General features: G+C 38.7%; 1 protein-coding gene across 1 annotated transcript in view; it reads right to left on the reverse strand.

Annotated features, from left to right (window-relative positions):
- The window catches only part of LOC121908317 (netrin-G1-like), a 69,396-nt gene that overhangs the window by 12,997 nt on the left and 29,237 nt on the right, over positions 1-27,162 (reverse strand). The window contains exon 5 of the mRNA XM_042428229.1: positions 25,626-26,269. Coding sequence (XP_042284163.1) covers positions 25,626-26,269 — 644 coding nt within the window. The remainder of the gene's footprint in view (positions 1-25,625; positions 26,270-27,162) is intronic.

A 27,162-nucleotide genomic window follows, 5' to 3' on the forward strand; every position in this document is an offset into this window, starting at 1 on the left:
ACAGGAGACGGGAGAAGGCCTGACGGCTTTCAAGATTCAACCAAACCCACCCTCCTTTTGACCACATGGAACAAGTGTGCTTGTATTTCCAAGCTTGTGGAAAAAGAACAAGTTGGTTGCAGTTTGAGACTCACTTGTGTCGATCTAACAACCTGAATGAGCAGTAAATTGGATGTTCGCAGAATATAACCCTTTTCATTTTGAGGATTGTGTTTACTCCCAGTGAAGCTCCACAAGAGCCAGAACAGGCTATGTTTGTTGTATTACAGTTTCATATTCCATGTGTATTCCAAATATAATTCTCCATATTTGATTTTACTCCTAAGTGGGTAAGGGAGGGGGGGGGGCATCCTCTGGAACTGATACTCTACCCGTCCCCAGGGCTTCGGGCTGCTCATGGTTTCACATCATGCCTATGTTTGTTTTTACAAAGTGCTTCCGAGGGAAGATTTCTCCCGTTTGAGACAGAAGAGCTGGGTATCTGTTGCCTACATCACCAGTGAACATGAGACAGAGAAATGACAGCAGCAGTCAGAAATACATCCATTTTAATTGACTTCCTGGCCTTACTGTGACATCTTACATTAATGATAGATAACTGCGGGGAACAAGGGAAACTATACCCTGTTCTATTTAGCTGATAAGTGTGGCAGTAGAGAATGAAATGAGGTCTAGAATATATATATATATATATATTCTAGACCTCATTTTCATATATATATATATATATATATATATATATTATAATCATTTATTTGAACTTGTCTTCTTAAAATTATGTTTCTCTCTAAGTTTTAGAGCGTATTATGAAGCATTTATTGAGTGTTTGTATCTTAATAAACAGTAAAAATGTACATTAATGTGTATTCTATTATAAACATTAATTGTTTGTATACACCACATAAACGCTAAGTAGGAGAGGTTAAAATAAAATGTTACCCCAACAGGTCAAAATTAGTCAAAATTAATTTAAAATAAGTAGAAATGTTGTATTTTTGAAGAGGCATTGTTAGTAATACTTGAAATCCATGTATGATGAGAGGTGCGCACTTGGTGACAAAAGTGCCCAAAATAGCATAAGAGATTGTAACATCAGAACCAGAACAGTTGAAAACAACTTCTGAAATCTGTTTATAAAAGAAAATCACCATCTTTCCTCAGGTTAAGTGCTGTCTTACAGTATTAGCAGCCATAATGGCTGCAACTGAATACCAACCCACATTCGCAGCAACTAAATGCTCCTGCCTCTCACCATACATTCCCCATAGTCCTTAACTTTTGAATCAATTAAAGTCCCTGCTCCATAAAATTAATGACTGGGTGTAGCTCTTCTGCCATGCAGACAGCAGCAGCTCCCTGAAGTCAAGAGCAATGAGATTTGACCTTCCACTTAATTAAAAACCAGCAAAATCTGGATCATCGGGTCCAACCGGTGTGGGTAGCACGCTGATATAGTAGAGGATGTGGACTCAGGGGATCTCTGGGATGTGATGCTTTTGCCGCTGGCATTGTCATATTGAAATCAGAGAGCTTTGCTGTCCCCGGTTTGGGTCACAAGAGGGAAGAGATCCCCTGTATGTCCAGCCTTTTGAACTGGTACCATTACAAAGATACATTTCATAAAGTTTTAATGACCTTTTATCCAGTGTTCAGCCCAATGGCAATTGGTATTATCCATTATCCAAACAAGTGACCCTCCCTCAGGAGACGCTAGAGATCATCTATCTCCTCTGTCCTTCCTATCAACTTCACTCCTTCAGCTAGGGGTAAAATGCTCTTAGAAAAGATGAAATGAACACTGTTGTGGCTAAAGTCTGAATCTGTCATTGTTAAAGGGGACATATTATGCTTTTTGTTACAATGTCAGATGTCTATGTGAAACATGGTCAAAGGTAGAAAACTTAAGGTGAACATATGTACAAATGCTCCCCGAGAGTCCAACCTGGTTTTCAACCTGCTCCGAACGCTCCATTTGCAATGTTACCTCTACTTCCTCCTCATGATGACATCAGATTGTGTATGCGTGCCCACAAATGACCGTCTGTTCCATGGGTTGTTTGTGTTGTCCACTCACATACTTCAGATTTTCAGATTTGGGCTCGAACATCTACCTATGTATTTGAGAAGTTTCCATTTCGAGCAAAGAAGTGAAATCCTACTACGACTGTTTACATAGCCTCCCAAGCCGCTGAAAGACTGCTAAGGGGCAGCTCTCTGAAGCTGGCCAATCAAAACAGGAAGGGCTCATCAGGAGGGGGGCCTTAATGAGGCAGGAGCTAAAATGTCCTGTTTCAGATAGAGGCTGAACTGAGGGGCTGTATAAATGGCCAGTATAATATAAATAAGGAGCATCTGGAATATCTTTGCATGGTAAATCATGTGAAGATATTCCAGTTGAGTCCTAGAATATTAATATAGACCTGGTAATCTGATCCGTATTTCATCCAATCACAAGGAAACAATTCTTCATACTCCCCAGGCGGCACCTCTCACAAAAATGGCACTTTTAAATGTCAGACCACTTTCCAACAAGTCCTTCATTTTAAATGATTTTATTTCAACCCATAAATTAGATTTTTTATTTCTCACTGAAACTTGGCAAAGACTTGGTGAAATCAGTTCTTTTTCTGAGCTGTGTCCTCCAAAATTCAAATTTCTTAACTCACCACAGCTTAATGGCCATGGTGGGGGCCTGGCTATGGTTTTTAATGATCTTTTTTACCTATAAATCCAAGTTGACTGATGAATATACAAGTTTTGAATTGCTGCTGTGTAAGATTGAACAGTCAGTTCCAGGACTTTGTGCACTTATATACAGACCTCCTAAATTCAACAAGGTTTTATTGATGATTTATGGCTACTAAATCTGATAACCTTTTAATTTTAGGTGATTTTAACATTCACATAGGCTGTCCATCTAACCCACTTGTTCGAGATTTTTGTAACTGACTCTTTCAATCTTACCCAGTCATTCATGGGTACAACTCACCTATAAGGTCATACCCTTGACCTTATTCTAACTTCTGGCATTCCAGTCCACAATGTCCAGATAAACAAGGTCAGCTTATTTTGCCCATTATGTTTTCCACCTCACTCCCCTCCCAGACTCCCAAACCCAGTCTGGGAGGAAACTATTCCAGGTCTATTAGACCCTCTCACTGCCAGGCAGTTCTCAGATGCCTTCTCCTCTGCTATCATTAATGCTCCCCCTGTTGTTCTGGGCATAGAAGAACTGATCACAGTATTCAATTGCACTTGCACCAATATTCTTGATTCTATTGCCCCTTACAAAGTTAGAAAAGCAAAAATCAAAGCTCGGCTCTGGTTTAATTCCATTACTTGCATGGTTAGGCAGGAATGCAGGAGAGCTGAGTGTAAATGGAAAAAAGATAAACTCCAAGTGTCTTACCAGCATCTGAGATACTGTCTGGCCAAATATCAACAGTGTGTCAAAGCAGAGAGAACCAAATATTTTTCTGATAGCATCTTCAAATACAAACCCATAGACCCAAGGTTTTATTTCATACAATAAATGCAGTACTCAAGCCTGCAGTCACAAATTGTCATGAAGCAACACTGGATACCTGTGAATATTTCCTAAGATTTTTTAATAAACTGACACTATACGATCTCACATCTCATCGCCCACCTATAATCTGTCAAAATTAAGCACATGCTGCTCAGTTCTCACCAACTTTGACCCCATTTCTCTCTCTTTGTCACATATTATCTCACATATGAACCCTAGTACATATCCCTTAAACATTATTCCCTCACACCTACTTAAGGAAATGCTGGACACTGTTGGGTCTAGCATTTTGTCAATAATTAATAGCTCTCTGGACCCAGCTTGCTTTAAATATGCTGTCATTCACCCTCTGATCAAAAAACATAACTTAGACCTGCCTGTTCCTGATGATTACCCATCAATGTCAAAGCTCTTGTTTGTATCAAAAAATTCTTGAAAAAGTAGTTTTCTCTCAACTCGTCTCCTTCTTGGACAAACAGAACATACTGGAAGTCAGGTCAGGTTTTAGGATGCTCGATTGTACAGAGTATGCTCTCCTGAGGGTGATTTGTTCTTGTCTTGAGATTCAGGAAATTACACTATTTTAATTCTGTTAGATCTCTTGGCTGCCTTCGGCACAGTTGATCACTCCATTCTCTTAGACTGCCTTAAGCATGTTGTCGGCATTCAGGGACAGGCCCTTGAGTAGTTTGCCTCCTACCCGTAAGACTGATCAGTGTCTGTTAGAATTGATAATGTGTCCTCCTCCTCTGCACACATCTCCTGTGGAGTTCCACAAGACTCCATATTAGGCCCTATTTTGTTTTCTCTGTATATGCTTCCTTTGGGGTCTATTTTCATAAAATATAATATCTCCTATCATTGTTATGCTGATGACACCCAGTTATACCTCCTGCTGAAACCATGTGATCTATGCAGTGTTAACTTCCTCCTAAATTGCATTGAGTATGTAAAATCCTGGATGGCAAAAAGCATCCTTCAGCTAAACCAGAATAAAACGGAGGTCCTAATCTTTGGCAATGCAGACAATTCTGCAATAACATTCAATGCCCTCGGGCCTCTGCCGTTGAATGTGAGGTCCCACGCAAGGAATCTTGGTGTTATTTTTTATTCTGGTTTAAAATTTGATAAATAAATTAACTCAGTTGTTAGTACTCACTTCTTCCATCTTAGATCACTTGCAAAGTTAAAATCATTCTTGCGTGTAAAAGATTTGGAGACTATAGTTCACGCTTGTCTTGACTACTGTAGGAATCAGTCAGTCAGCCCTATCTCATGTGCAGCTGGCTAAAAATGCAGCAGCAAGACTCCTCACTGGTACCAAGAAGAGAGACCATATTTCCCCTTTACTGGCCTCTCTTCACTGGTTACCAGTGAAGTGTAAAATTGATTTTAAGATGCTTTTATTTGTTTTAAAAGCACAGCATGGACTGGCACCAGGCTACATCTCTGAACTGCTCATCCCTTATTCCATCTCCAGACCTCAGATCTGCTGACCAATCACTGCTCTCTATTCCACGCACCCAGTTAAAAACCAAAGGTGATTGAGCATTCTCAGTTGTTGACCTTAAATTCCCCCTCCACTGATATCTGTCAAAGACCCATATCTTCTCGTTAGCCTCTTCATAAAGTCATGCCTGACCATGTTCTAGCTTTTATTTGTTTCATTTGTTGTAATTTTATCTGTTTTTCTATCTTATTTATGACTTTATTGTTAATTTTGATCCTGTGTTTTTGTTTGATTGTAACCATCAATCAAATTTCCCCATATTCTGTAAAGCAGTTTGTTCAATGTCTGTTGTTAAATGTGCTCTATAAATAATTTGACTTGACGTGACTTGACTGGAAATGTGCATGGTACATTCCCTTTAAGATGCACTATCAAAGTCTACTTAAAAGGTCAGTTATATTAAAATTACAAAAAACTCACTTACCTTTGGTGATATCCAACTATGAAGAGAGTTTTGAATTTAGGTTTTAAGATATTTTGAGATGTCTGATTCTTTACTCAACCCAATACAACAGAGGTGAATTGAATTTTGTTTGTCAGCATTTAAAATTTCAACAAAAACATATCTCTCCAGAAACAATATTCTAATCACCCTGAATAATTTACAGAACACAGTGTTAATTGTTTCTTTTATTTCTGTGATATAAAGTAGTCTCACACACAAGTTCTGTGGTTTGTCTGGAGTGACTTGGACATTGCATCTGGTCAATGCCCCCCCCCCAAAACTTTATGCATGGTTAGAGAAATTCCACTAAAGACTGTAATTTGGATGGACCAACTCTTTAACATCATTCAACAAGGGTTGAATTCATGGTTCATCTAATTACGGGTGTTGTCATGATCTTAGTTGTAAGTGACCTCCTCCCCTTAAATCCTCACATTGATAAAATATGACATTATACTGTATCTGATTTATGCTGCACCTGGTGAATAATGTGGTACAGATTGTAATCTGTTTTAGTGTGGCCTGTGAAAGTAGGCGATAAATGTAACAATTAACAAATCTCAGCATTGAAGTGAAGTGAGGCAAGGGGCTAGTTTAATGTTGATATTTTGGAGTGGACAGCAGCAGTGCCCTGTGTCTCCTCTGACTGCTGCCTAACCTTGGCTTCTCCTGGCTGCCTGGCACTATGTCGATAGGCTTACTATGTGTAACACAGCTCCTCTTCCTTGTGACAGCTCCTAGCATCTATGATTCAAGACAAGAGAGGAGCACAGAACTCATTAAATGAGAAGCTCAAAGTTAAGGAACTGAACAGACAGGTTAGGGAAACTTCACTTCCAATCTAAACTATTATAGTAATATTATCTAGAAAACTGCAAAGTGAAAAGTTAAAATGAAATGAAAAGTTACCTTATAGAGGAAATTATTTTAAATCACTTGAAAGTTTTGCTTTAGTTCAATTACCGTTAATTGATGTTGCTAGTCCTGGCCATGTTTAGATTAATCAAGCATTTAACTGTTGAACTATTTGAAAATGAGCAAATAGGCAAATTGGCAAAAATGTAATAATCTATGTAAAGCATATGTTGCAGTAGGAAATAGTTGAAGACTTTATCTGATTATATTTAACTAAATTTAACTGATAAAATTATTTAATTTTTCATATGTTTTGAAGGACTTTTACTTTTAAAGTTATTTCACAACATGACACTATTAATGTCACAAAAATAATTAAAATACTTTTTTCAATCAATCGTTAGTAGACAGGTGACTGTAGGCCAAACTACATAGTAAAAACTATCATGTTTGTGTTGCTGCCTCGTCATCAGTCATTTAAAAGGTAAATTAACTTATCAAACAGACTTGTCACAATTCACTCAGTTCTTCTGATGAATTTGGCGTCGTGTTTCAAAAAGCAGAACTCTGATAACACATGTAATCATGTGTTATAAAAATTGCATGGACATGTTGACGGCGGTTTTCAGAATCTCAAACACTAACGTTACACATCTTATTTATTTAACTTCACAGAAGAGCTGTTAAAGTTAAATATCAGCCGAAATGAAAAGTCCTTCTTTAGGAGTCATACAAAGTCATATGATATGATTTACGTTAGGATTTATACATTAAATTGAGCAATATGTTAACAGAGTCTGGAAAGTAGTAACGCCAGCAGTCACTGAACTCCTGAGTGTGTATTTTTGGAGTCTTCCGAGCAGTGGGTTTTGTTTTCGGAATAACAGGCCGTCGGTCTATGGGCTTTAAGTCTGAGGGAACATTTTTCAAACTGTTGGGATTTTGGAATAATGGGCCATCAGACCAATGGGCAGTCCCTGTGAATTACACAGCTGCTAATGCTAGCTAGCTAACGTGACTCACTTGTCAGCCAGTTGGATTGCCCCGGGCAGATGCCGCAGAATATTACCCCTTCCTCCTAACACACCCAGTCAAATTCATCTCTCTAGCGGTAAACAAATTTTCATTCTCTTTTTGACTCGTATGGTGCAGTTGTAACATTAGTTCTTGCTCTTCTTGGTGCTTTCCCTGACACTTGGCTGGGCTGCAGAGCCTGAATGAACATTGCTGCCACTGTTCTTCTGAGGTTAAAATGAAAGATAAAGTCAGCGATTATAATCCTATACACTTTTTGTCAAATTCAGCAAATATCTCCTCATGCTCCACTAGCTGTCCGCTCTGTGTGTGCGCTGAAAAAAACAAAGAAGACAAGGTGGCTCGGAGTGATAGTTACCAATCTTTGTTTAGGAGGTCTTGCAAGTACACCTTTACCTCTGCATGGAGATGTAGGTTTTCTGCACTGGAGTGGGATTGCTCAGACTGATGTGTATATTGAGGGAGGGTGTGTATGTCATCCTCAATGTAAGAGAAAGCCTCATACTCCTCATACAGGGTCTGTCTATAGGCCTTTCTCTGGGTCTCTGACAAGTGTTCAAGATCAACTGGGAGGTGCCATTTGGGTCTTTGGACTTTGATTGTGCTGTTACTGCTCTGCTGTTCTCTACTCACTGGGCTCACTGGGTAGTAGAGGTGGTGGTGTGAAAACTGTTGGCAGACAGGTTGGCAGGCTACACAGCTTTGACTGCCACGGAGCGTTGGTGGAGTGATGGAGTGGTCGGTGTTGTTGGCTATTGGAGTAGTGATGGTGATTTTCCTTCCATTTTCTGCCTTCACCAGGCCCTCTGTCACTTCCAGGACGTCTGGGAGTGGATGCAGGTCACTGGCTGTAAAAAGAACCTCCTGGCCTTTGGAGTTAGGTGGGCAGGCTCTTGTATAACTGTCACCTCATTGACTCCTAGGATGACTCTCTTCCTCCCAGTTCTTAGTACACCCACATTCTCAGGTGTCTACATGAGCTTGTCAACCATTTTACTATCCTAGCGGTGACAGAGAAGGCAGCACTCATAGTATGGATGGCCTCAAGGTCAACTCTAGATCCAGGCCTTTGTGTCTTCACCATCTCCTAGATAATGTTGAAGCCAATGATTGGTCTCTCTGCCACACCTGCATCACTAGACACAAGTATGGGACCAGTGAGAGCTTCCATTTCCTTCTCCCTGTTGTAGAGCTTAAATTCTACTTCTATCCATCCAGTGAGGGGGATCTCTGTCCGACCGGCAGCTAAGCCAGTCAATGGCTCAGGGTCCAGGAGTTCTTCAGTGGACCTCAGGATGGTGTGAGGAAGATGTTCAGCTCTCCAGGACTCATTAATGACGGTAATGGTTCACCAAGCACTGCTTCCCTACCAGACTAGCCAACTTTTTCCTGCATGGTGACTTGATGTAGTTCATGTGGAGATTTGGTGTAGCCATCAAGGGGTCTTTACTGGCAGGCTGTTGTTGTTTGTGCTTGGCTTTGTTTAAATGTGTCTCCATCAGGTCTCTGGGCTGGGAGGCTTCTCACTGCTTTCTGTCATCAGGATCCTTCACAGTAGGTGTAGCTGGGCAGGGTTGGTGGTTCAGCCAGGACCTCACAGACTCAGGCTCCCTTCATAGCAGCACTCTCCCTCTGCTTCTGTTGCCACTCTCCCTCCAGACTTGCAGCTTCACTGAGCTTTTCTATGAGGATTTCATCACTCACATGGATGTTAGTTGGGTAGGACCTCATTTGGAACTTGATGGCATCACAGAGAAGCCCTGTATCAATGGCAAGGAGTAATTTATGCTATACCAGGTCTAGGCTGTAGTGCCTCTCGGCCTCTCCCTCACTGGACTTCCACAGCATTCTCTCCTTTATCTTGACGTCCCTGAACAGGAACTACTATAGAGACTCTTTGGGTTCCAGAGAAATATTGGTAAGCCTGTGATATAAGTCAGTAGTGTTTTCCTCCATGTAGTGCCCTTTCAAGATGGGTTTCGGCACTGACAGGGTAAAGCCGCTTTTTATTTTCAACATGCATTGTAGGTGGAGACCAGGGGTTACTGCTCTGATTACTGCCTTCAGAATATCCTTTCTGGAGACCTGAATCAATCTGATCGAATCCGTCTCTCCTCCCTACCTATCTGTCAATTTATCTTGAACTCTCTCTGGAGAGTGACCTCTGGCATGTGTACGTAGTGTGGTGTGCTGTGCCTGACCTCTAACTGTTGACTGAAATACGCTATCCTGTCCCCTAGACTGTTGATTTTCTCCTCCAGGATCCTGTGTGCCCCATCCTGGGGGTGCTCAAACTGGAACAGCTGTTAAATGGAGTGGCCAAGGTGACCTGGTGGCCTGGTCAGAGGAGATGTTAGTGCCCTTTCTGCTTCTTTCTCTCACCTCATGCATATATGAGATAAGATGTCTAAGGCGTTGACAAATCCTATTGTTGTCATTCTCCTTGTTCTCCATCTCCTCCAGTTTCCCCTTGACAATCTTAAAGAGAGCTCTTTATTTTACCTCCCTCAGCAGGAACAGAACAATTCACTTAATCACATATGTTCATTAGCTGTGGTGGCTCCAACTGACAAAACTGAGCACAAATCTCATCCAATAAATTATCCATGTTTCCTCTGTGGTCTTCTTACAGCAACTGTGCAGTGAAGATCTGGTTTGTCTCACTGGAAGTCGTTCTTGGTGATGTTGAACTGAAGAACTCACTCCTGGCTGGCTTGCCAAAAATATGTTGCACCTATGAATCACACCGGTCTCAGCATGAACATATTAAAAAAAAGGATGGTTTTATTCTGAAAGAATAAATGAAAACAAATAGTTATCTTGTTGGTCTTCAGTAGCTTTATTTTAAGTTTAACTGCCTACTCATCTGGGTTAGAACAATGTACAATATATGGCAACAACCACAGTATTGTATCAAAACCACAGTATCCCAAAATAATGATATATTTTCTAAATAATTCCATTTAAAATCAATAAACTATCAGAATTCCAATAAACATGAAATATACTTATATAATAAAGTACTAGAAATTACTAGTTCTAATATATCAAAAGGTATTAAAACTCATTCTTTGATCTACAATTCTGACTAGTATATCATAGAAAACAAGAAATGAATGCAAAGGTTACAATAAATTCAATGGTAAGTATTACAAATTAAACTAACTTTTTTATAGGTTTACTAACTATTTTAATCATGCATTCTGCGCTAAATACTATGTATCTTATCTGTATTTATAGTGAAACTCGGTTCTGCACTCTATTTACATTCCATTAGCCCATATGAATTTTTACCGTTGCTATGGCAACAAGTGACAGCTGATGTTAGCATATATTAGCTAGCTTAGCCTAATTGTCTGAACAGCAATAACCCGTAAAATTACAATTTGGCATATTTAAACAAAATCAACAAAACAACCACAGTCATAGTCCTTAAACCCTTAGTTAATATGTTGTCACAGGTTAGATTGTCAAAATTAGAAAAATAACAGCTTCAATCCCTGAGGAGCTACATTAGCATTAGTGATGGTTGGATCCATATGTATGCAGTTGCCTAACATTATAGTTTCCCCAAACAATGTAATGCAGCACAATACAAATTATATACACAAATAGCTATTGAGAGTACACTACTAATAAAATATGAAGGTACTTAGGTGACATTTACCCACCTGAAAGAATAAATTAAAACAGTGATTTTGGTGGTCTTCAGTAGCTTTACTCTGGGTGTAACTGCCAACTGAAGAATGCAGCACAAGCCCACAGCTTATATACCCACAGTTGTTCTTGTGTCTTTATACAAATCACAAATACATTAAATTGAAGGCGGCGTATCTGTAAAGATACAAAATGAAGTGCATATACTGTATATAAAATGACACATAGCTTCAAGTGAGTGGGCAAATACACATAAATACATTATATGCCACACATACACTCACCAAGCACTTTATTAGGAACACCTGTGCAATTTAATGCAATCCAATACACAGCTCTGCAATAAATTCTACTTCTACAAAGCTACACATTTTCACCTTTTGCTGAGATTGTCAGAAAGATGATAATTCTACTTTATAATCAATAATAAACATAAAGTAGAATTATCACCCTTCTGACAATATCAACAAAAACTGGAAATGTATGAGCGTCATAAAAATTTATGACCAAACTGTTGTATTGGATTGCGTTAGACTGCACAGGTGTTCCTAATAAAGTGCTCTGTGAGTGCATATCCTTGAGGTAATCGTGGAAGAGTGTGATCTACCATTTGTGTTACCTCTCAGACAAATGCATGGCCAATAAATTACAATGAACTCAATGAAAAGCAATATCATTTTTTGAATAGAAATGTGCTTTCCTTTTGTCATTGAGTACAGACAGTAGTATTTGTAGGAAAAATATAGGGAAATATTTGGACTTGAAACCTCTTGTCCACCTACACAGGTTTTTTTACTTAACTGACATGTCTCTTACTTTTCTATTTAAGCTGTTGAGGTGAGACAAATGACTCCTTTATCATTTTTATTGGTGCAGAGTTAGATGACTTCACATAAGGTCCTGATTAGCTCCACCCCAACTTCAACCTGAGCTGAGGTCTCATCAATCGGAATCATTGAAAACACCTTTGCGGGTGTGCAGGACCTTTGATACATGTGGACCTAGACCACTGACATTAAACAAGACAAATATACGCATTGATAGATGGTTTGGTTAAAGCTGGTCTACATTTGGTGCAATGTGTTTGATACGTAGGTTATTTATTGTTCCAAGAGAATTTTAATGACTACATACTCGTGTGTGGAAACCTAACTACATTTTTAAGTGTAGTATTTGAAATGCTGTTGAAAGAGTGGTTATGTAACCTACATGTCCCAAAACCCCCTAATTTTTCGGTCAAATGTAGCCTAATTTAAACATGTCTTTTCATCAAATAATGGTCTGCACTCTATTTTTGTACTTCAATTCATTTACTTCTTGCTACTATAAATCAAAGTTTATTTTATGAGAACAATTGGTGACCAGGCTGAGTAAAAGAACAACTATTTGTGCCAGGTGTGTCAGGTTGCCCCCCTATGGTTTAGCTTGGGCTCTCTTTCTCTTTGTGGGGGTAATGATGTGACTGACCTCTTTGATTGCTTGCACCTGTGGGTGTGCCTGTAGGGTATAAATGCTGAGACTCACAGGGCAAGGCCATACATTGATGAAGGGCTGAGAAATAAATACTTGTTTATTCCCTTGCTGCTGTGACGATAAGGAGAATTAAGATATTGAGAATTGCATATTTTCCACCTTTAGAAAAACCATGGCAGCAACTTCTACTAAATGGTTTCTGATATGAAAATACAACTTATTAGGCTTTTTAGCAATTCTGACCAATGCAACAACTGCAAATATATAACAAGTCTACAAAAATAAATATATAAATACAAATTTATGCAGACACTTCTATAAAATGGATATATGGAAAGCCCCTGTCTTGCTTTTTCCATAAGAGATTTAACCCATGACCATCACTCTGACTGACTGAGCAAACCATTCTCCCTCGGCTCTACATCTCACCTATTCCCTCGCAAAAGTTGCCCATGGTCAGAACTTGTAATGTGTCTCCATGCTGTATAAATACATACTGAGGTTTCCTGAAAACTTTCCTCAACAAAAACTAGGAGAGCCTCACATTTTCTGACCAGTAATAGCTCTGACAGATATGGAGAGATCAAGGCTGTTGAGGGAAACTTTGGCCTTGCTGAAAGTTTTAGATGAATGTCAATGTGTTACCTGGACAAACCAGAATAACTGCCAACACCTTACAGGGAAAGGGAGGCTATTTGATGTCTTTTACTTGATGTGAAGGATTGCTGTGATACAAGTGAGCTACACAGGCACAAACGTTTACTAGTGGTGTGATCTTTTTTTGTAAAGTACTGCTCCTCAGTGAAGAAATATCTCAGACAATTATGGATTGGATTTGTTGGGAGAAAGACTGCATTATCCATTCTGCTGCAGGGAACATTCTGCTAAATGGTCCATGAGTGTATTATATTACAGGTACAAACTTTTTACAAGTAAAAAGTAACATCATCTTGTGTACCATATCCCATCCAGTTAATCAAAGACATTTAAACAGAAATAATTGTTTTTTGAGCCAAAGAACAATTTAAAAATCTGTGTTCAGTTTGAATCTGCAATGTTAAATACCACAAACCAAACAAGAAATCTTAGTGTGGTTATAGACAAATCAGCCTACTATCGCGTCTAAATATACATATAAAAAAATATAGGACTACTGTATTACTGTATGTCTCAGCAGGATGTAGAAAAACGTGCATGCATTGATCTTTCAGTAGGCTTGACTACTATAATGATGTCTTGACAAGTCTTTCTAAAAAAGTGGATCAAACACCTGCAGCTGATTCAGAAATCTGCTGCTGGAGTTCTCACGATAGATAGATAGATAGATAGATAGAAGCTGTATAATACATGCAAGGTCAAAACTAAACACCTACTGAAGTACTACAAAAGTAACATTCGGTCTCTGCACTATCAGGAACAAACTCCAAGAAAACTTGAGGTCTGCTTGAACTTTCAGTTCTTTTTAGTTTGCCATTTCTTTTTGTTAAATTATTTGGGGATTATTCATTCATACTGTGTCTTGGACTGCACTGTGCTGTGAATTTAATTTTCCTTTTTTATCTGTTTATTCAATTTTAGCATATTTTTATCCTCTGTTTACTCTTCAAATTGTGTCTTTAAGCCTTGGTTATGTCCAACACATCCCCATTAAAAAATGACAGTATAGGTCTAAAATTCAGGCCAGGAAAAATGACCTATAGTTATGTTTATACCATCTAGCTGTTGTAGTAATGCACTCCAGCTTTCCAAAACGGAAATCACTGTTAAAAAATAATTGTTTTATGGTGTGACAACGCTGTTAAAGTTTGATTAGGTTAGGCACAAAAACACTTGGTTAGGGAAAGATCATGCTTTGGGTTTAAAATATTCACTTAAAATGTGTTTACACTTCCTTAAAGTTACACAACCTTTGTCGCCATGGCAACAATAAACACCCCAACATTACAGTTTAAAAAAAAAAAAAATGTCCCAACCGGCGGTTGGAAATGGGAGGCAAACAATGGTCTCCTGCAGCAAGGTTCACTTTTTCCCATCTAGCTATCCAGTCATCCACCCAACCTACCTCCTCCTAAGGCAAAATCATCTTATCAAGTCACCTTATATTGACGTCATCTGAACTGCATCGCTTCCCTGGATCATAATTACCACGGCAGCTAGATGATGTAAACATAAGTGTTTTTTTCCAGCCTGAATTTTAGACTTATACTGTCATTCTTGTGAGGATGGGCTGTCATGTGAACATAGAACCAACAAAGCATTTACCCTTTTTGAACAGGGCTGTAGCTACCAATGAGGACATTGAGGTCATGTCCTCAGTGGAGTTTTTTTGGGAAATTTGGGGTCTTTAGTAACCTGGGGGTGAGTTTAGTCTACAATTCCAAAACCTCACAGGATTTTTTTGTCTCAATATATTTGAATTCCACTACTTTTTAGGCCCAAAAAGTACTCCATATTTTCCCATCAGAATGTCAATCCTGACAGTGCGAAGAAGGCTTTGAAACAGCATTCACACCTTAATGCTGGGAAATATAGTTTACAAAAAATACAATGGAACAGTTAACAGAATAAATGAAATATGAAGGTCAGGGGGACTTGGACTCATGACCTTTAGTATTTCTTAAATCTTGGCTACGGTCCTGATGTTGAAAGATGCCAACCTGCGTTACCCTCTGGATACTTTCATGTGGAAAAACATGCTCAGTGTTATATGGTGTACTAAACTGTTTTTACATTGTTGGAATAAAAATCATGTATATTCAAATTGATAATATAACATTAAGACGGAGTTAATGCAGTTCAATGTTTATAAAAATGGCCCTATAGATGAGAGGGGATGTTTGCTGTTATATGTAATCGAACTTGATTTTAATTCTTATGAAACGCAGTATTTTTCAAGTTTCATACAGTAAAGTTAATGTAGCTTTAAGATTGGCTTAGACAAAATCCAGAACATACAGTTGTGGGGATGGAGAAATAAAAAACAAAACTCTTAAAGAAACAACAGTAATTTGAGTGGGAACAAGGCACCATAATGAGTTTGACAGTGATACTTTACATTGACTCCTTTTATATTTCAGATGGCATTGAACTTTTTCATAAGGAAAGGGGAGAGTCAGAAAGTCACCTCATTACACCAGGCTGTGTCACCGTGAAATTCAAGAGTCCGATTAGGGTTGTTTTTCGTTGCTCTGTGCTGTGGCCAATTTTGTCATTCTTCGGGGTATAATGTAATACATCTCAAGCAAATTGTTTGTGTCCCCTATCGAAATATAAAGTAGCCCTGCTAGGGCTCCCCAAACTGTTGGAGAAATATTAGGAATGGATCACAAGTTAATTCCCCCTGCTCCAATTTTCTGCCGAGGCAAAATGGAATTTGAATTTGCGTTGCTTGGGCCACTGCCACTGAAAGCCTGTGATTTGTTTCAATGACAGGGCCTATTATTGAGGTTGTGCATTGATGTAGGCATACAGTATGGTAATGTCTGCCCCCCTCATCCTACCTCAGCCCTCACGATGGAGGGCCTTCTCATTCATATGATGTAAACCGCTGAGACAAGGAGGAAGCTGTGAAGAAATCAGCAATAGGAAGACATATTAATATGGAAATCAGAGGGTGGTTCCATGCTCTATGCGTGTGTGTGTGTGTGTGTGTGTGAGAGAGAGAGAGAGAGAGCACAGCAGCTTGCAAGTGTAGCTTACTGCATATACTCTTCTACTACAGTGCGAGGGGTGAAAGTACGAATAAAAATCTGCTTTCAGAAAAGTTGTATTAACACACTAATGAGAAAAAAATAAGCCTTGCCACTCCATTACTCAAGCGAGAACACATACACAGACACACATGTAAACCTCTACACACATGTATACACCATTTGAACCCATAAAGCCACAACAACCTTGTTTGTTCCACCACTGCTAAAGCTTGATCATACAGTAAGTGTAGCAAAAGGACATGTTGACGATTTTACTATTCATGGCTGCCTGCCCTCCAGAGATAGCTTATGTTGATGTATTTTCACTGGCACCAATATTTTATTTACAAAGAAAGCCTGGGCCTTAATGAGCACTAATTAAACGCTAGAGACTGGGAGATGACTGGCAGAAGACATCGCAGCATGTGACAGACATCTGGTGGAAGATAAGTGAGCAGGCGTTGGCAGAGCCAGAGAGAACCTTACGGCGGTAGCGGAGTAACGCTGGGGGTCGTGTGAACCTGCACTTGAACCTGACTTTCAAACTCTGTCAATCAAGCTGGCTACAGCTGTCATGGTTCACAGGGCACGGGCTTGGAGGATTGGAAGTGTGTGTGTAAACTGTATGTGGGAGACTGGATTAGAGCCTGTGTGTTTGTGTGTGATGATTCCAGTCCAGTACAAAACAGTGCTGTCACGAGTTTGATACTGCAGGCTAGTTATGAATAATAAAAAAAAATACTAAGTGGGTTCAGCAAATTAAATTTACAATTGTTTTCCAAGTGGTCACATTTTAAACATTTTTAACTTTCAAAGGAAGGTACCCCAAGTGTTATCCTGACATTATTTTTTATGACATCAACAGTAAACAGTTCAATTTGTTCTCCACTCACATTAGCAGGGCCAGTATTTTAGAAATGCTGGGGAGAACAATTTCCTCAAAGCATGACCCAAGAGCACACCATGAAGAAATTTATGACTAGCCATCTGATCAAAAGTTTCCCGCCACATTTTTTTTTTTTATTAATTTAACAGTGGGCTAATATTTTCTGTAAATCTTATCTTCCCAAATTATGGTCTAAAGGAAATTTTAAAGTCCTCTCCACATTGTTAGGAACATAATTCTGGTGGAGAAGAATACATTTTAATTGAATCAACCTTTAAAAAATCACGACGTGGGTTTATAGTTGGTCATTAAAACTCCCAAGGACCTGACCTCTGTGTCCTAAATGATAGCTATGCCCCTTAATTCTTCTACAAATTCTTGAAATTGTGAATGTAGTGTTACAGTCCGCTGTAACTCATGGGGACAGGTTACAATATCTGTCATCCATAGAGTTTGGTAAAAGATTACTTAAAGCCCCTTACTGTACTGCACTATTTAACCATGTAGCTGGTATCTGGCGACGTATGACTTGAAATTTTAGTAGTCGATCTCAATCGCTGATTCAGATACACAGCAGGCTTTGACACAGTCTTCACCAGACATTAAAAAAACAAGCATCCATTTGCAGCAGCAAATTTGCCCCTTTAGAGGTCAACAACGTGCAGAAACATATATAGATTTACATTAGTATATACACAAATTATCATCTTATAGTCACATTTTCCTTCAGTCAAACAAAAATTGCCCAGACTCAGGACTGACAAAGGATGTGATGTCACAGTCTGATGTGGGAAATAAATGAAAATTGAACAAAATGATTATAGACTGTAGATGGTGAGAGCAGTCGGGTGATATTATATGAAACATGGTGATGGCACACTGCTAGAATAATGACCACCCCATTTTCAAACACTTTGCATCACTGTTTCTTTTTGATGAAGGCATACATTTGAAGGGCAAGGTTAAACAAAGTCTACACGTCAGAAACAACCTGGTTTCACACTGAAAAGGGAAGCACATTCTTGAATTTGTCAGTTCCACAGGCTTCCAATTGATGGTACAAATATTTGAATATTAAAGACTAATGCATGTGTGGCTGCACCTTTTTCATCTGATCGATCATTATAAACTGTGTTGGTTTTCAACAGCATACTTTTAAACATCTAAACTGAAAATCAACAAGAAATTCCATCAAGCTACTCAACGACATCCTTTATTCAAACACTCGAGAGGAATATTGATTTATTTCCTCCTGCTGCATTCTGTCCAGCCTTGTAAGTGTAGAGAGAAAGAGGAGAGATATACAAAGATAGTGAGAGAGCTCCTTGTTTAAGATAGAGGGATATTCAAATGTCAGTAGTTTAAATGAGAGAGAGAAAAATCCTGGCGCATTACACAGGAGATGACATGCTATAATATCATTACACTGCTTTTTCTTGAGTTCCTGTGTGACCGCTGGAAAGCACATAGGTATCCTCGGGGTTTAGCTCTTTTGTGGTTCAGTGGGGTGCGATGCCCGTCATGTGAATGCACTGCAGAGGAGCTACAAATTTGGACTACTTTTAAGTGTGCAATTCGGGTGAAGTGTGTGTGTGTGTGTGTGTGTGTGTCTGTGTGTGTGATATGGTACCTTTATGAGCTCAAGATTCCCACTGGGAGAGGGAGATACAGAGTTTGTCTGTGGCTTCAGGGGAACATTGGGGAGCATAAAATAACAGTAAAATGTCACGTACCTTATCTAAAACTATTATTCTTTTGTATCCAAATTGTCTTTGAATAGCTCTCATGTATTCCTCAGAGGGAAGATTGAGGATATCTTTTATTTATTTATTTTTTTTGTTCTTTGAAATCTGTTTTTGCATAAACACACAAAGTCACTAGGGAATAAAACATCATCACTTCTATAAGCCTGCAGTCATGTTAACATTAGATATTTTAACTTCTATATGAGTTACAAAGCAACATTTTTAGTGGATACTGAGATGCACTGGAGTCGCTGGTAACAAAAACAGAATGTTGTCTGTATAGGCCAGGCCTCTAAAAATTAAAACCTCATTATAAAAATGTTAAGTAAGTGCTGTCCAATAGTCTGTGAGATTTTTTTTCTTATTTTAAGTGTTTACTAAGTGGAGATTTACACATCAAATAAACCTGTTCTCATGTAAAGATTAGTGATAAAATATTTAGACCCAATGAATGCCAGGAGGAACTGTTGCACAGCTGAATGAACCAATAGATAAAGCTAACATTAGCTTACTGGACAGCCTGTTAAAAAGCCCCACAGTACACCGCAAATAACAAACGTTATGCCAGTAACGATAAATGACCAAATAACTTTTGTTAGGTTAGCATAATTCCCACTCCTTCTAAACAGCATGAATACTACACACTCTGAATTACATATTTTTTCATGTGTGCAGGTATAACTAACACAAACTCAGAAATAAAAAGAAGAGAGCCATGAATGCAAGAAAAAAGAGAATTTTAATATGCTCAATATGTGCACAAATACCGGCATTAAATGGCACAGAGAACACAGAAAGGCTTGGATCAGCACATATTGAGCATATTAAATTCTCTTACTTTTTGCATTTCACAGCTCCCTTCCTTTTTGTCTGACCTGCTTGGAAAGCCTTTTTCTACAGTTTTCTGTGGGTTCATAAATAAAACAGATTAACACAAACATTTCCAAGGGATTGGTTGTTAAATTTAATATATCATTTGGTCTCCTAAAACTGTTATTTTTGGCAGTTATTTAGGCTGAAGATCATGATGCGCTTCACATCATGAGCTCATCATCTTTTTACACTGTCAATTGCTTTTTGGACAACACTACAGATGTTTGCAAGCAAACAACTTATACATTACTTAAGTCTTAAGCTATGACTTTAAGTCTACAAGCTATGGCATTTCATAAGTTTCAATGGTGCACAATTTAGACAATCACTAGTTTGGAACTAGCCACTAAAAACATAGTAATGGATTTACGACTAGTTGCTGCAGTGCATCTTATTTTAAATCAAAACGTGCATTTACAAAGATGAAAAATTATGCCCTGCATTTACACAGACAGGCATAATGTAGAATCTGAAGTCTGTCAAAATGTCTTTGAGCAAGTCTCTGGACTGAATGGATCGAGCAAATTGAAAGCAAGTGTTGACATACTCGCATTCACAGAGCAATTAGAAAGTTGAGTTCTTTACATTTTCAAATCACATATGCAAAGTAAATTTACCTTTATTAAGCATTAACAAGCAGTAACCAAGAGATCTGTCTCCCAGGTTTTGCATCTTTTAACCTGTTAAGTAGTCCTTTAACCCACTTGTTTAGAAGTTACAATTTGTGGGTACTATAACTTTTCTAAAAAATTTCTCATTCCTCTAATGTTCTATGTCTATTTTGATGTTTTTGGTTTAAGATGTGAATTCTGTTTTATTATATTTTTGAGGTGCCATTTCTGAATTCAAAGGAGAATATTACAATAGGCACTGATGTTGAATTACACAGTTTATACCATAAAGGACCTCTGGCCACATCAGAAAGCTATTATTTTTAATGGTACTTAAAAACAGTGGTTGAACACTGTGAAAAAGGGAGTCAAAGAGAAAGAAACACCGAGGTAAGAAGAAAACTAAGAAAAGGTTAGGGAACAATAGAGAATGACATAAGGGATGAGAGAAATAGCACATTAACACTTATGGATTAGCTGCCTCTCATTCCCAGGCCCCGCTGCAGCCCTGCAGATGTGTAGCTCTGACCGCGCAGGCAGCCGGTAGCGGTCATGTCTTAATTAACGAGCAGACATCTGATCAATAAGTGAGAAACGATGGAGAGGGAGACGTGAAAGGTGGGACAGCCTGCATGGTTCAAGGTTTTTGTTTTCCGTTGATGTGGAATAACATTAGAAATCAATAGCACAGCTAGCCCCGCCACACACTCTGACTCTACTCTGGAGAGGTGAAAAAAAATTCCCTTTCTACCTTTTCTTAATATCTCTTCCTTTTACTCGTCACTTTCCTATAGTATCATACAAGATCAATGTAGGAAGAATGGCCACAGTATTTTCAGTACAATGTGTCTCTGAGCCTTGTAAAGCCATTTTTATAAACTTGTGTTCTGTAACAACTCAAAGATTATTAAAGGAGGAATCTGCTAAGGTTCTTTTATGCTGTCATGTGAGGCATCTGAAGCTTGCCAGGATTTATTTCTGAATGAAATGTTATTTACTTTTATTTGTGTGCCTGCTTTCCTTCAGTCTGCCTCAGGCACTTACGTTTGGGATTTTTTTTTTAATTTTTTTTTTTTACATTTTCTGCTATGATTTTCAAGCGCCTACAGATAAAGAGCCTCATTTATTAAAGGTTTGTATGCACAACTTTGTGCAACATTGATGATTCTCATGATTTTTGTGTGGGCATGAATAGTAAAAGAAGGAGTTTACAGGAAAATTGAGCCTCTTATTCAAAATTTAACATGCCTTAACCTCCGCTCCAGCGTCACTAAATATTTAACCTTATTGCCAGACAAGAATGTTGATGTTGGGTAATTCTGCAAAACCTTTTACTTTTAATGACATGTTTTTTACATCCAATGCCAATGTTTTAAAAATTTCTACAGTATCTGGCATCTAAGGTATAGTCAAAGTTCGGGAAAGACTGCGGTCATGGCAAATAAACTATGGTTAAGGTTAGGCAACTAAAACACTTGGATTAGGTTCAGTAAAAATCGTGGTTATAGTTAACAAAAAGGCCAGAATCGCAGGTCTGTGACTAGAGGCAATCTTGGATCTCCTGTAAGAAACTTGGTCTCTCTATACCATCCACCACCCTTACTTCCACAACCTAACTTCTGCATCACTACATAATGTATAACACATATTTTCTGCATTGGTACTGAACAATGGCACTGGATATAAATGGTAAAGTGCAGAAATAGTTTTCCTTGGATACTAGGCTGAAATGTTGTTAGACAGCTATAAACCTTCATCATGAAAAGCTGCTTACACAAATACAGCAACTTATTATTTTTGTCATTTCTATATTATAAATGTAAATAAGGTGAAACCATTCACAGATGATTGTGGGAATATAATTTGACATTTATGCAGCATGCCAGTGTCCATTCAGAGCCATCACATTCATAAACATATCTGCAGGTTACCTGACACTGCAAACATTGCTGTGTGTGAGTGAAAGTTTATCAGCATTTGTGGAGTATTCTGGGAATTCTCAGACAGGATGGCCAGTCTGTGATAAGGCTTTTACATTTGGTTGTAGCCAGAAGGCTGCTGAGGCTGGTGGGAACTCTAATCAGTCTCTCGCCACCCGCCTCCATCACCCTCTTTCAAGTGAGTTACTGATCCACCTCTGGACAGAAATCGTATGTTTATTTTCTTTTCTTTCTCACTGCAAACTTTTGGTGGAAAATTGAATTTGATGCCCAGGGGCAGGATGGAAAATTGGGCAAAATAGCTCATTTTCCCCTCATCCAACCTTATGTACTCTTTCTAATGAATGGCAAAATAAGATATCTGTGGGAGATGCTATTCTGTGCTGGATAGCAGGACTTGCAATTTAGAACTCATCAATTCATGTTTACAGTACGAGTGTGAATATCGGAGGACTGTGTCTGACTGCAGAACACGTATATCTCTCTGATAGGGATGAATTGTGAAAATATCACATGCCACCATTATGAAAAACACACAGTGGCATGTGATCAAAGACATCAAACACCATGTAGTGTTGTCAAATGTCTTTCCGATTGTGACAGCTCATGCTCAGTGACTGATATATTTAGATTTTGCAACCAGCACTCAAAGATTATTAAAAAATATTTGAGATATCTGAGATATCAGAGAAATATCTGCTATTTAAAGCAAAAACTGTAGCTTGCTCAAAAACGAATCACATTAAACCATAAATCTACTCATTATTAAACAGAACCTGGCAATTCTGAATGTCTCCACATTTCACTGATGTGTCCCTGATGATTACCATTTAATCAGCTGCAAATGCTCTTAATTACAAGATTAGTCTTCAACCAATTAGCCAATGTGCTAATGGTTCTAATCTGCCATTGAAGCCGACTGAATTCTAATTAGGGACTAACTGATTCAATTCACCTAGGGCCCATCTGATGGGTCATTACCAACCTAGTTATCCTCATATAAACCAACTGCAGCAAGCAACACAGGTCCCATTTGGAGAGCAGCTGTAGAGGCTTTACGACTATCATATGGGCCATTTCCATGCGTCATGAAATGACAATGTTTCCATTCCCCGAAAATCAAAAGGCATTCTGATGACTCACTGATGAAAATATACACTGCAACCTTGTGCCTGAGGTCTCCTAAATTTTTATTGAAAATGTGTGTGTTTCTTTTTTTTTAAATTCTAAATTATTAACAAATTCTAAACTTTTATTAAAGTGGATGAGGAGCATTATCTAAATTCAGGTGGTGAGTGATCTAAAAACAGGTGATGAGGGGTATCCAAGTCATGATATATTTATTTTTACTTGTAGACTTACTTAAATAGAAATATCAACTGACAACCTCTACAGTGTTATTGTGATACAAATAGAATAATACAAATATGTTTACAGTCATCAAAAGTCATACTAATCCAAAGAAAAAGAATCGCTTTTTAAAAATTTAACTAACAACATTTTAAAACAATATGTTTAACCAAAGTAATTTAAACTCTACAAGGTTTATGTGCTACCTGACCCTTAATATGACTATGAGATGCCTGTGGAATTTTGATTCGTGTCTGTAGTAAAAAATGCAGAGAGACACGCATTAAAACCTTCACCACAGCTCACAGGAGGCAATCTCAGCCCTCTGTCCTTGTCAAGTTAGGGATATAATAAGTAATTTAGGAGACTGCTCTGGCTGCCCCTTTTTTTTCCCCAATTCAGACAAATTTCAGAGACAGATATTTGGGTTGGCTTAAAGTTACACTAGGCCACCTAAACACTTTGCACTTTCGAACACTGAGCAACCAAACTGTGCACTTCGGCTGCGTTCAGACCGACATAAGCTCCACATGAAAAAACGCTGGCGTTTCATTAATTTGAATGGAAGCAGTCACTTGGTGCAGAAAAGATGACAATGCAGAGGGCTCTGGCAAAACAATGCAGAGTTGTCTGCCAAAAAGTTGAATTAAGCTCAGCTTTTGCTACCATGCAACATGACATAATCCGGCAAGGCACTGTGTTGGCCAATCACATACATGCAAGCACACATTCCTGGTAGATTTTGAAAGTAATCTATCAATCTTACTTTCATGAATGCAGTATTTCTACAGAATGATTGTCGCAATGTAAACAATATAATAGTTTCTGCTGTGATAATTTTCCAGAGCTGTAAAATCCTGTCTGAAACACATACATCTGTTACACCAATTGGACTTCCTGGATCATATTTCTCACTGTTTGTCTCACCAGTACCTTAAACACTATACCCCCACAAACACAGCTCTCGCATTGTTTTAACACAGGGCTGTTTTTGGTCTCAATCCCCACTTAGGCTGAAGGAAATAGGAGGAGAGTCATTGAAGCACCTTTTCTTTGCATTTTGAAAATTCCTTCAGCTGTAATCATGGCTGCTACCTGAACACTTCTGGGTCAAATTTATTCATTAAGGAAGCTTCCTTATCAAAATGCACCCATAGTCTTTCATTCATTGGCTCCCATACTTATTTGGATTGTGACAGTTAACTTTGCTGTTCAGTGGATGATGCATTGTAAAATTATGTTCATATCTAAAATTATGTCATATTTTTTGATTGACAGAGACTGGAAGTTCTCTGGAGTTTTTCTTTATTTAGTTGTTTTGTTTCAGTCGGTTGGTTTATATTATATTGTCACATTGTACCATGGAGAACCAACAGTCTGTAGGTTTTTGTTCCAACCAATCACCTCAGCAAGTAATTTCACCGATGAGATATTTTCTACTGGGAAGAGTGCTAATCAGTGTGTGGAGACTTAATGAAGACTTGCACACTGCTCTCCATGGCACATGGATGGCCACCTCCAGTTAATACTAAGGTTCTGTGGTAATTAATAATTCTATCAATTTATAATTGTATAAATATTGTTGTTGCTATATCCAGTGCTGGTGAAGGAAATTGTGAAGTATCGTCACCTCATGACAGTTCTCCTGCTGTTTTGAAGAGGTATTTATAGTGGCGACTTTCACCTGCATAAAGGCCAGTCTTAACTGACAGATAATTAGCAGTTCTGTCTGTAAAAGACCCCCACTGCAGTGTTAAGGGTTTGGGGACTGTGTCGACAAAAGTGGTCCAGGAAAACACAGAAGAAACATGCAGCATTGGCCTAGAAGTTGTTAACTTAAACATGTTGTGAACTCGAAACCAGCAGTTTTTAGTTTTCCCTTGAAAAAATATTGTAAATAGCACAACTGAAACTGCATTAAAGACCATCCTCAGCTTGAGGCGATGAAGCATGCAAAAGTCAAGTCTCCATTTCATTCAATGAAAAACAAAAACAAAACAGTGCCAAATATTAATGGGTCTTACCTCCCCTGCACTTTGATGTCGGAGATGGCATAGAAATATCTGGACAGGTTGTTCTCATCCACCATGGTGGCTCCAGTGGCTGGCTTCAGCAGCCTAATCCTCAGATCAGTGATGGTGAAGAAGTCCCTCAGGTTCTTGGTGGTATCCAGCTGACCATACAGCGAGGCCATGTTGTGTAGTCGAGGTCCGGCAAACAAGGCAAAGCGGTCCTTTATCTCGAAACGTACCGTCTTGTCGTTCTTCCACACGTAGCCTCGGGAGTAGTCCTCAGTGCAGATGATATCCAGCAGGGTGCGCTGGGTGAGATCACCTACTGTCTTGGGTTCCATGGTGAAGGCGTCCAGGCAGTCGGTGGCATAGAACTGGTAAGGGGTCCAGGTTCGGCCATAGTCGAGCGACTTTTCCAGGACCATCTGCTCTGGTCGGCCTGACTCAAAGGTCAGTACAATATCATCAGTCAGCTCAATTGTCTTGTTCCATGACAGCGTGATGTTGACCTGCAGGGGCTTTGGGTATTTCTTCCATGAGGTGGACTGCCAAAAAGTTGTGGGATTACGACCCTCAAAGTCGAACATGAGCTTAGGAGGATGAGCCAGCTCCTCAGTGGTGGCATCACATTCATTGTTGCACATATAAGGATTCTCCTGTGTAAAAAAGAAAGAAAAAAGAAGGAATTAGACATGTAAATATGTGCAAGTGCACATTGCAGTCAAAGTATGTATTTTAACCCTGATAGTGGAATAGTTAAGCACATACCACATAAGCAAAAGCAACATGTCCTGCTGGGGACCTTTGTTGCATGTCATACCCCTGCCTCTCTCCCCTCCTAAACATATAGTGTACTGTATGTGTATACTGATGTAAATTAGCGCAATGATGGCAATGTCTGTAGGGATTCAGAAAATTCGCAGAAAGGACCCATTGAGAATAAAACTAAAAAACAAAAAATCCACAAACACAGTAACACGAAAACACAGTCATCATTAAGAGTAGAGTATGTCAATCTACAGCAAAGATAAAATTCTGATCAGGATTGATCAGAATGCTGATTAAAACAAACAAACAAAAAAAACAAAGCCCAGGCTGAAAATAACAGAAATTTTAATTAGTCAGTCTAGTTTTGACTTTTGCCATTTGTCAGTTTTGTACAAATAAAACTGACAAATGGCAAAAAAAGAAGAAAAAGTGTTAAGCTGAACACTATATTTTGAAGACAGGAAGTTTAGCATCTGAAATGTCAAAAAAGGTAGTTGAATATTTAGTTTTGCATTAAATATTCAGAGGAAAAGTGGAATCCTAGAACACTTGTTAGTCCCACCCTCACAATTACAAAACCTACAGCATCTCTCAGGTTGGCTGTTGGTCCACTTTGCCTCGAAAGGTTATTTGCCTGGCTTGCCATCCTATCATGATTCCACCATCGTACTCAATAGCATCTCTATCACATTCAGACCAACGTGTGTTTTATAATCTGCGCAAGCAATCCTGGCCCTAGAGCTGCAGGAGACAGTGACCCTCTCATTAAGATGACACTGTG

Source organism: Thunnus maccoyii, chromosome 12 (genome assembly GCF_910596095.1).
Source record: "Thunnus maccoyii chromosome 12, fThuMac1.1, whole genome shotgun sequence".
Taxonomy (NCBI): domain Eukaryota; kingdom Metazoa; phylum Chordata; class Actinopteri; order Scombriformes; family Scombridae; genus Thunnus; species Thunnus maccoyii.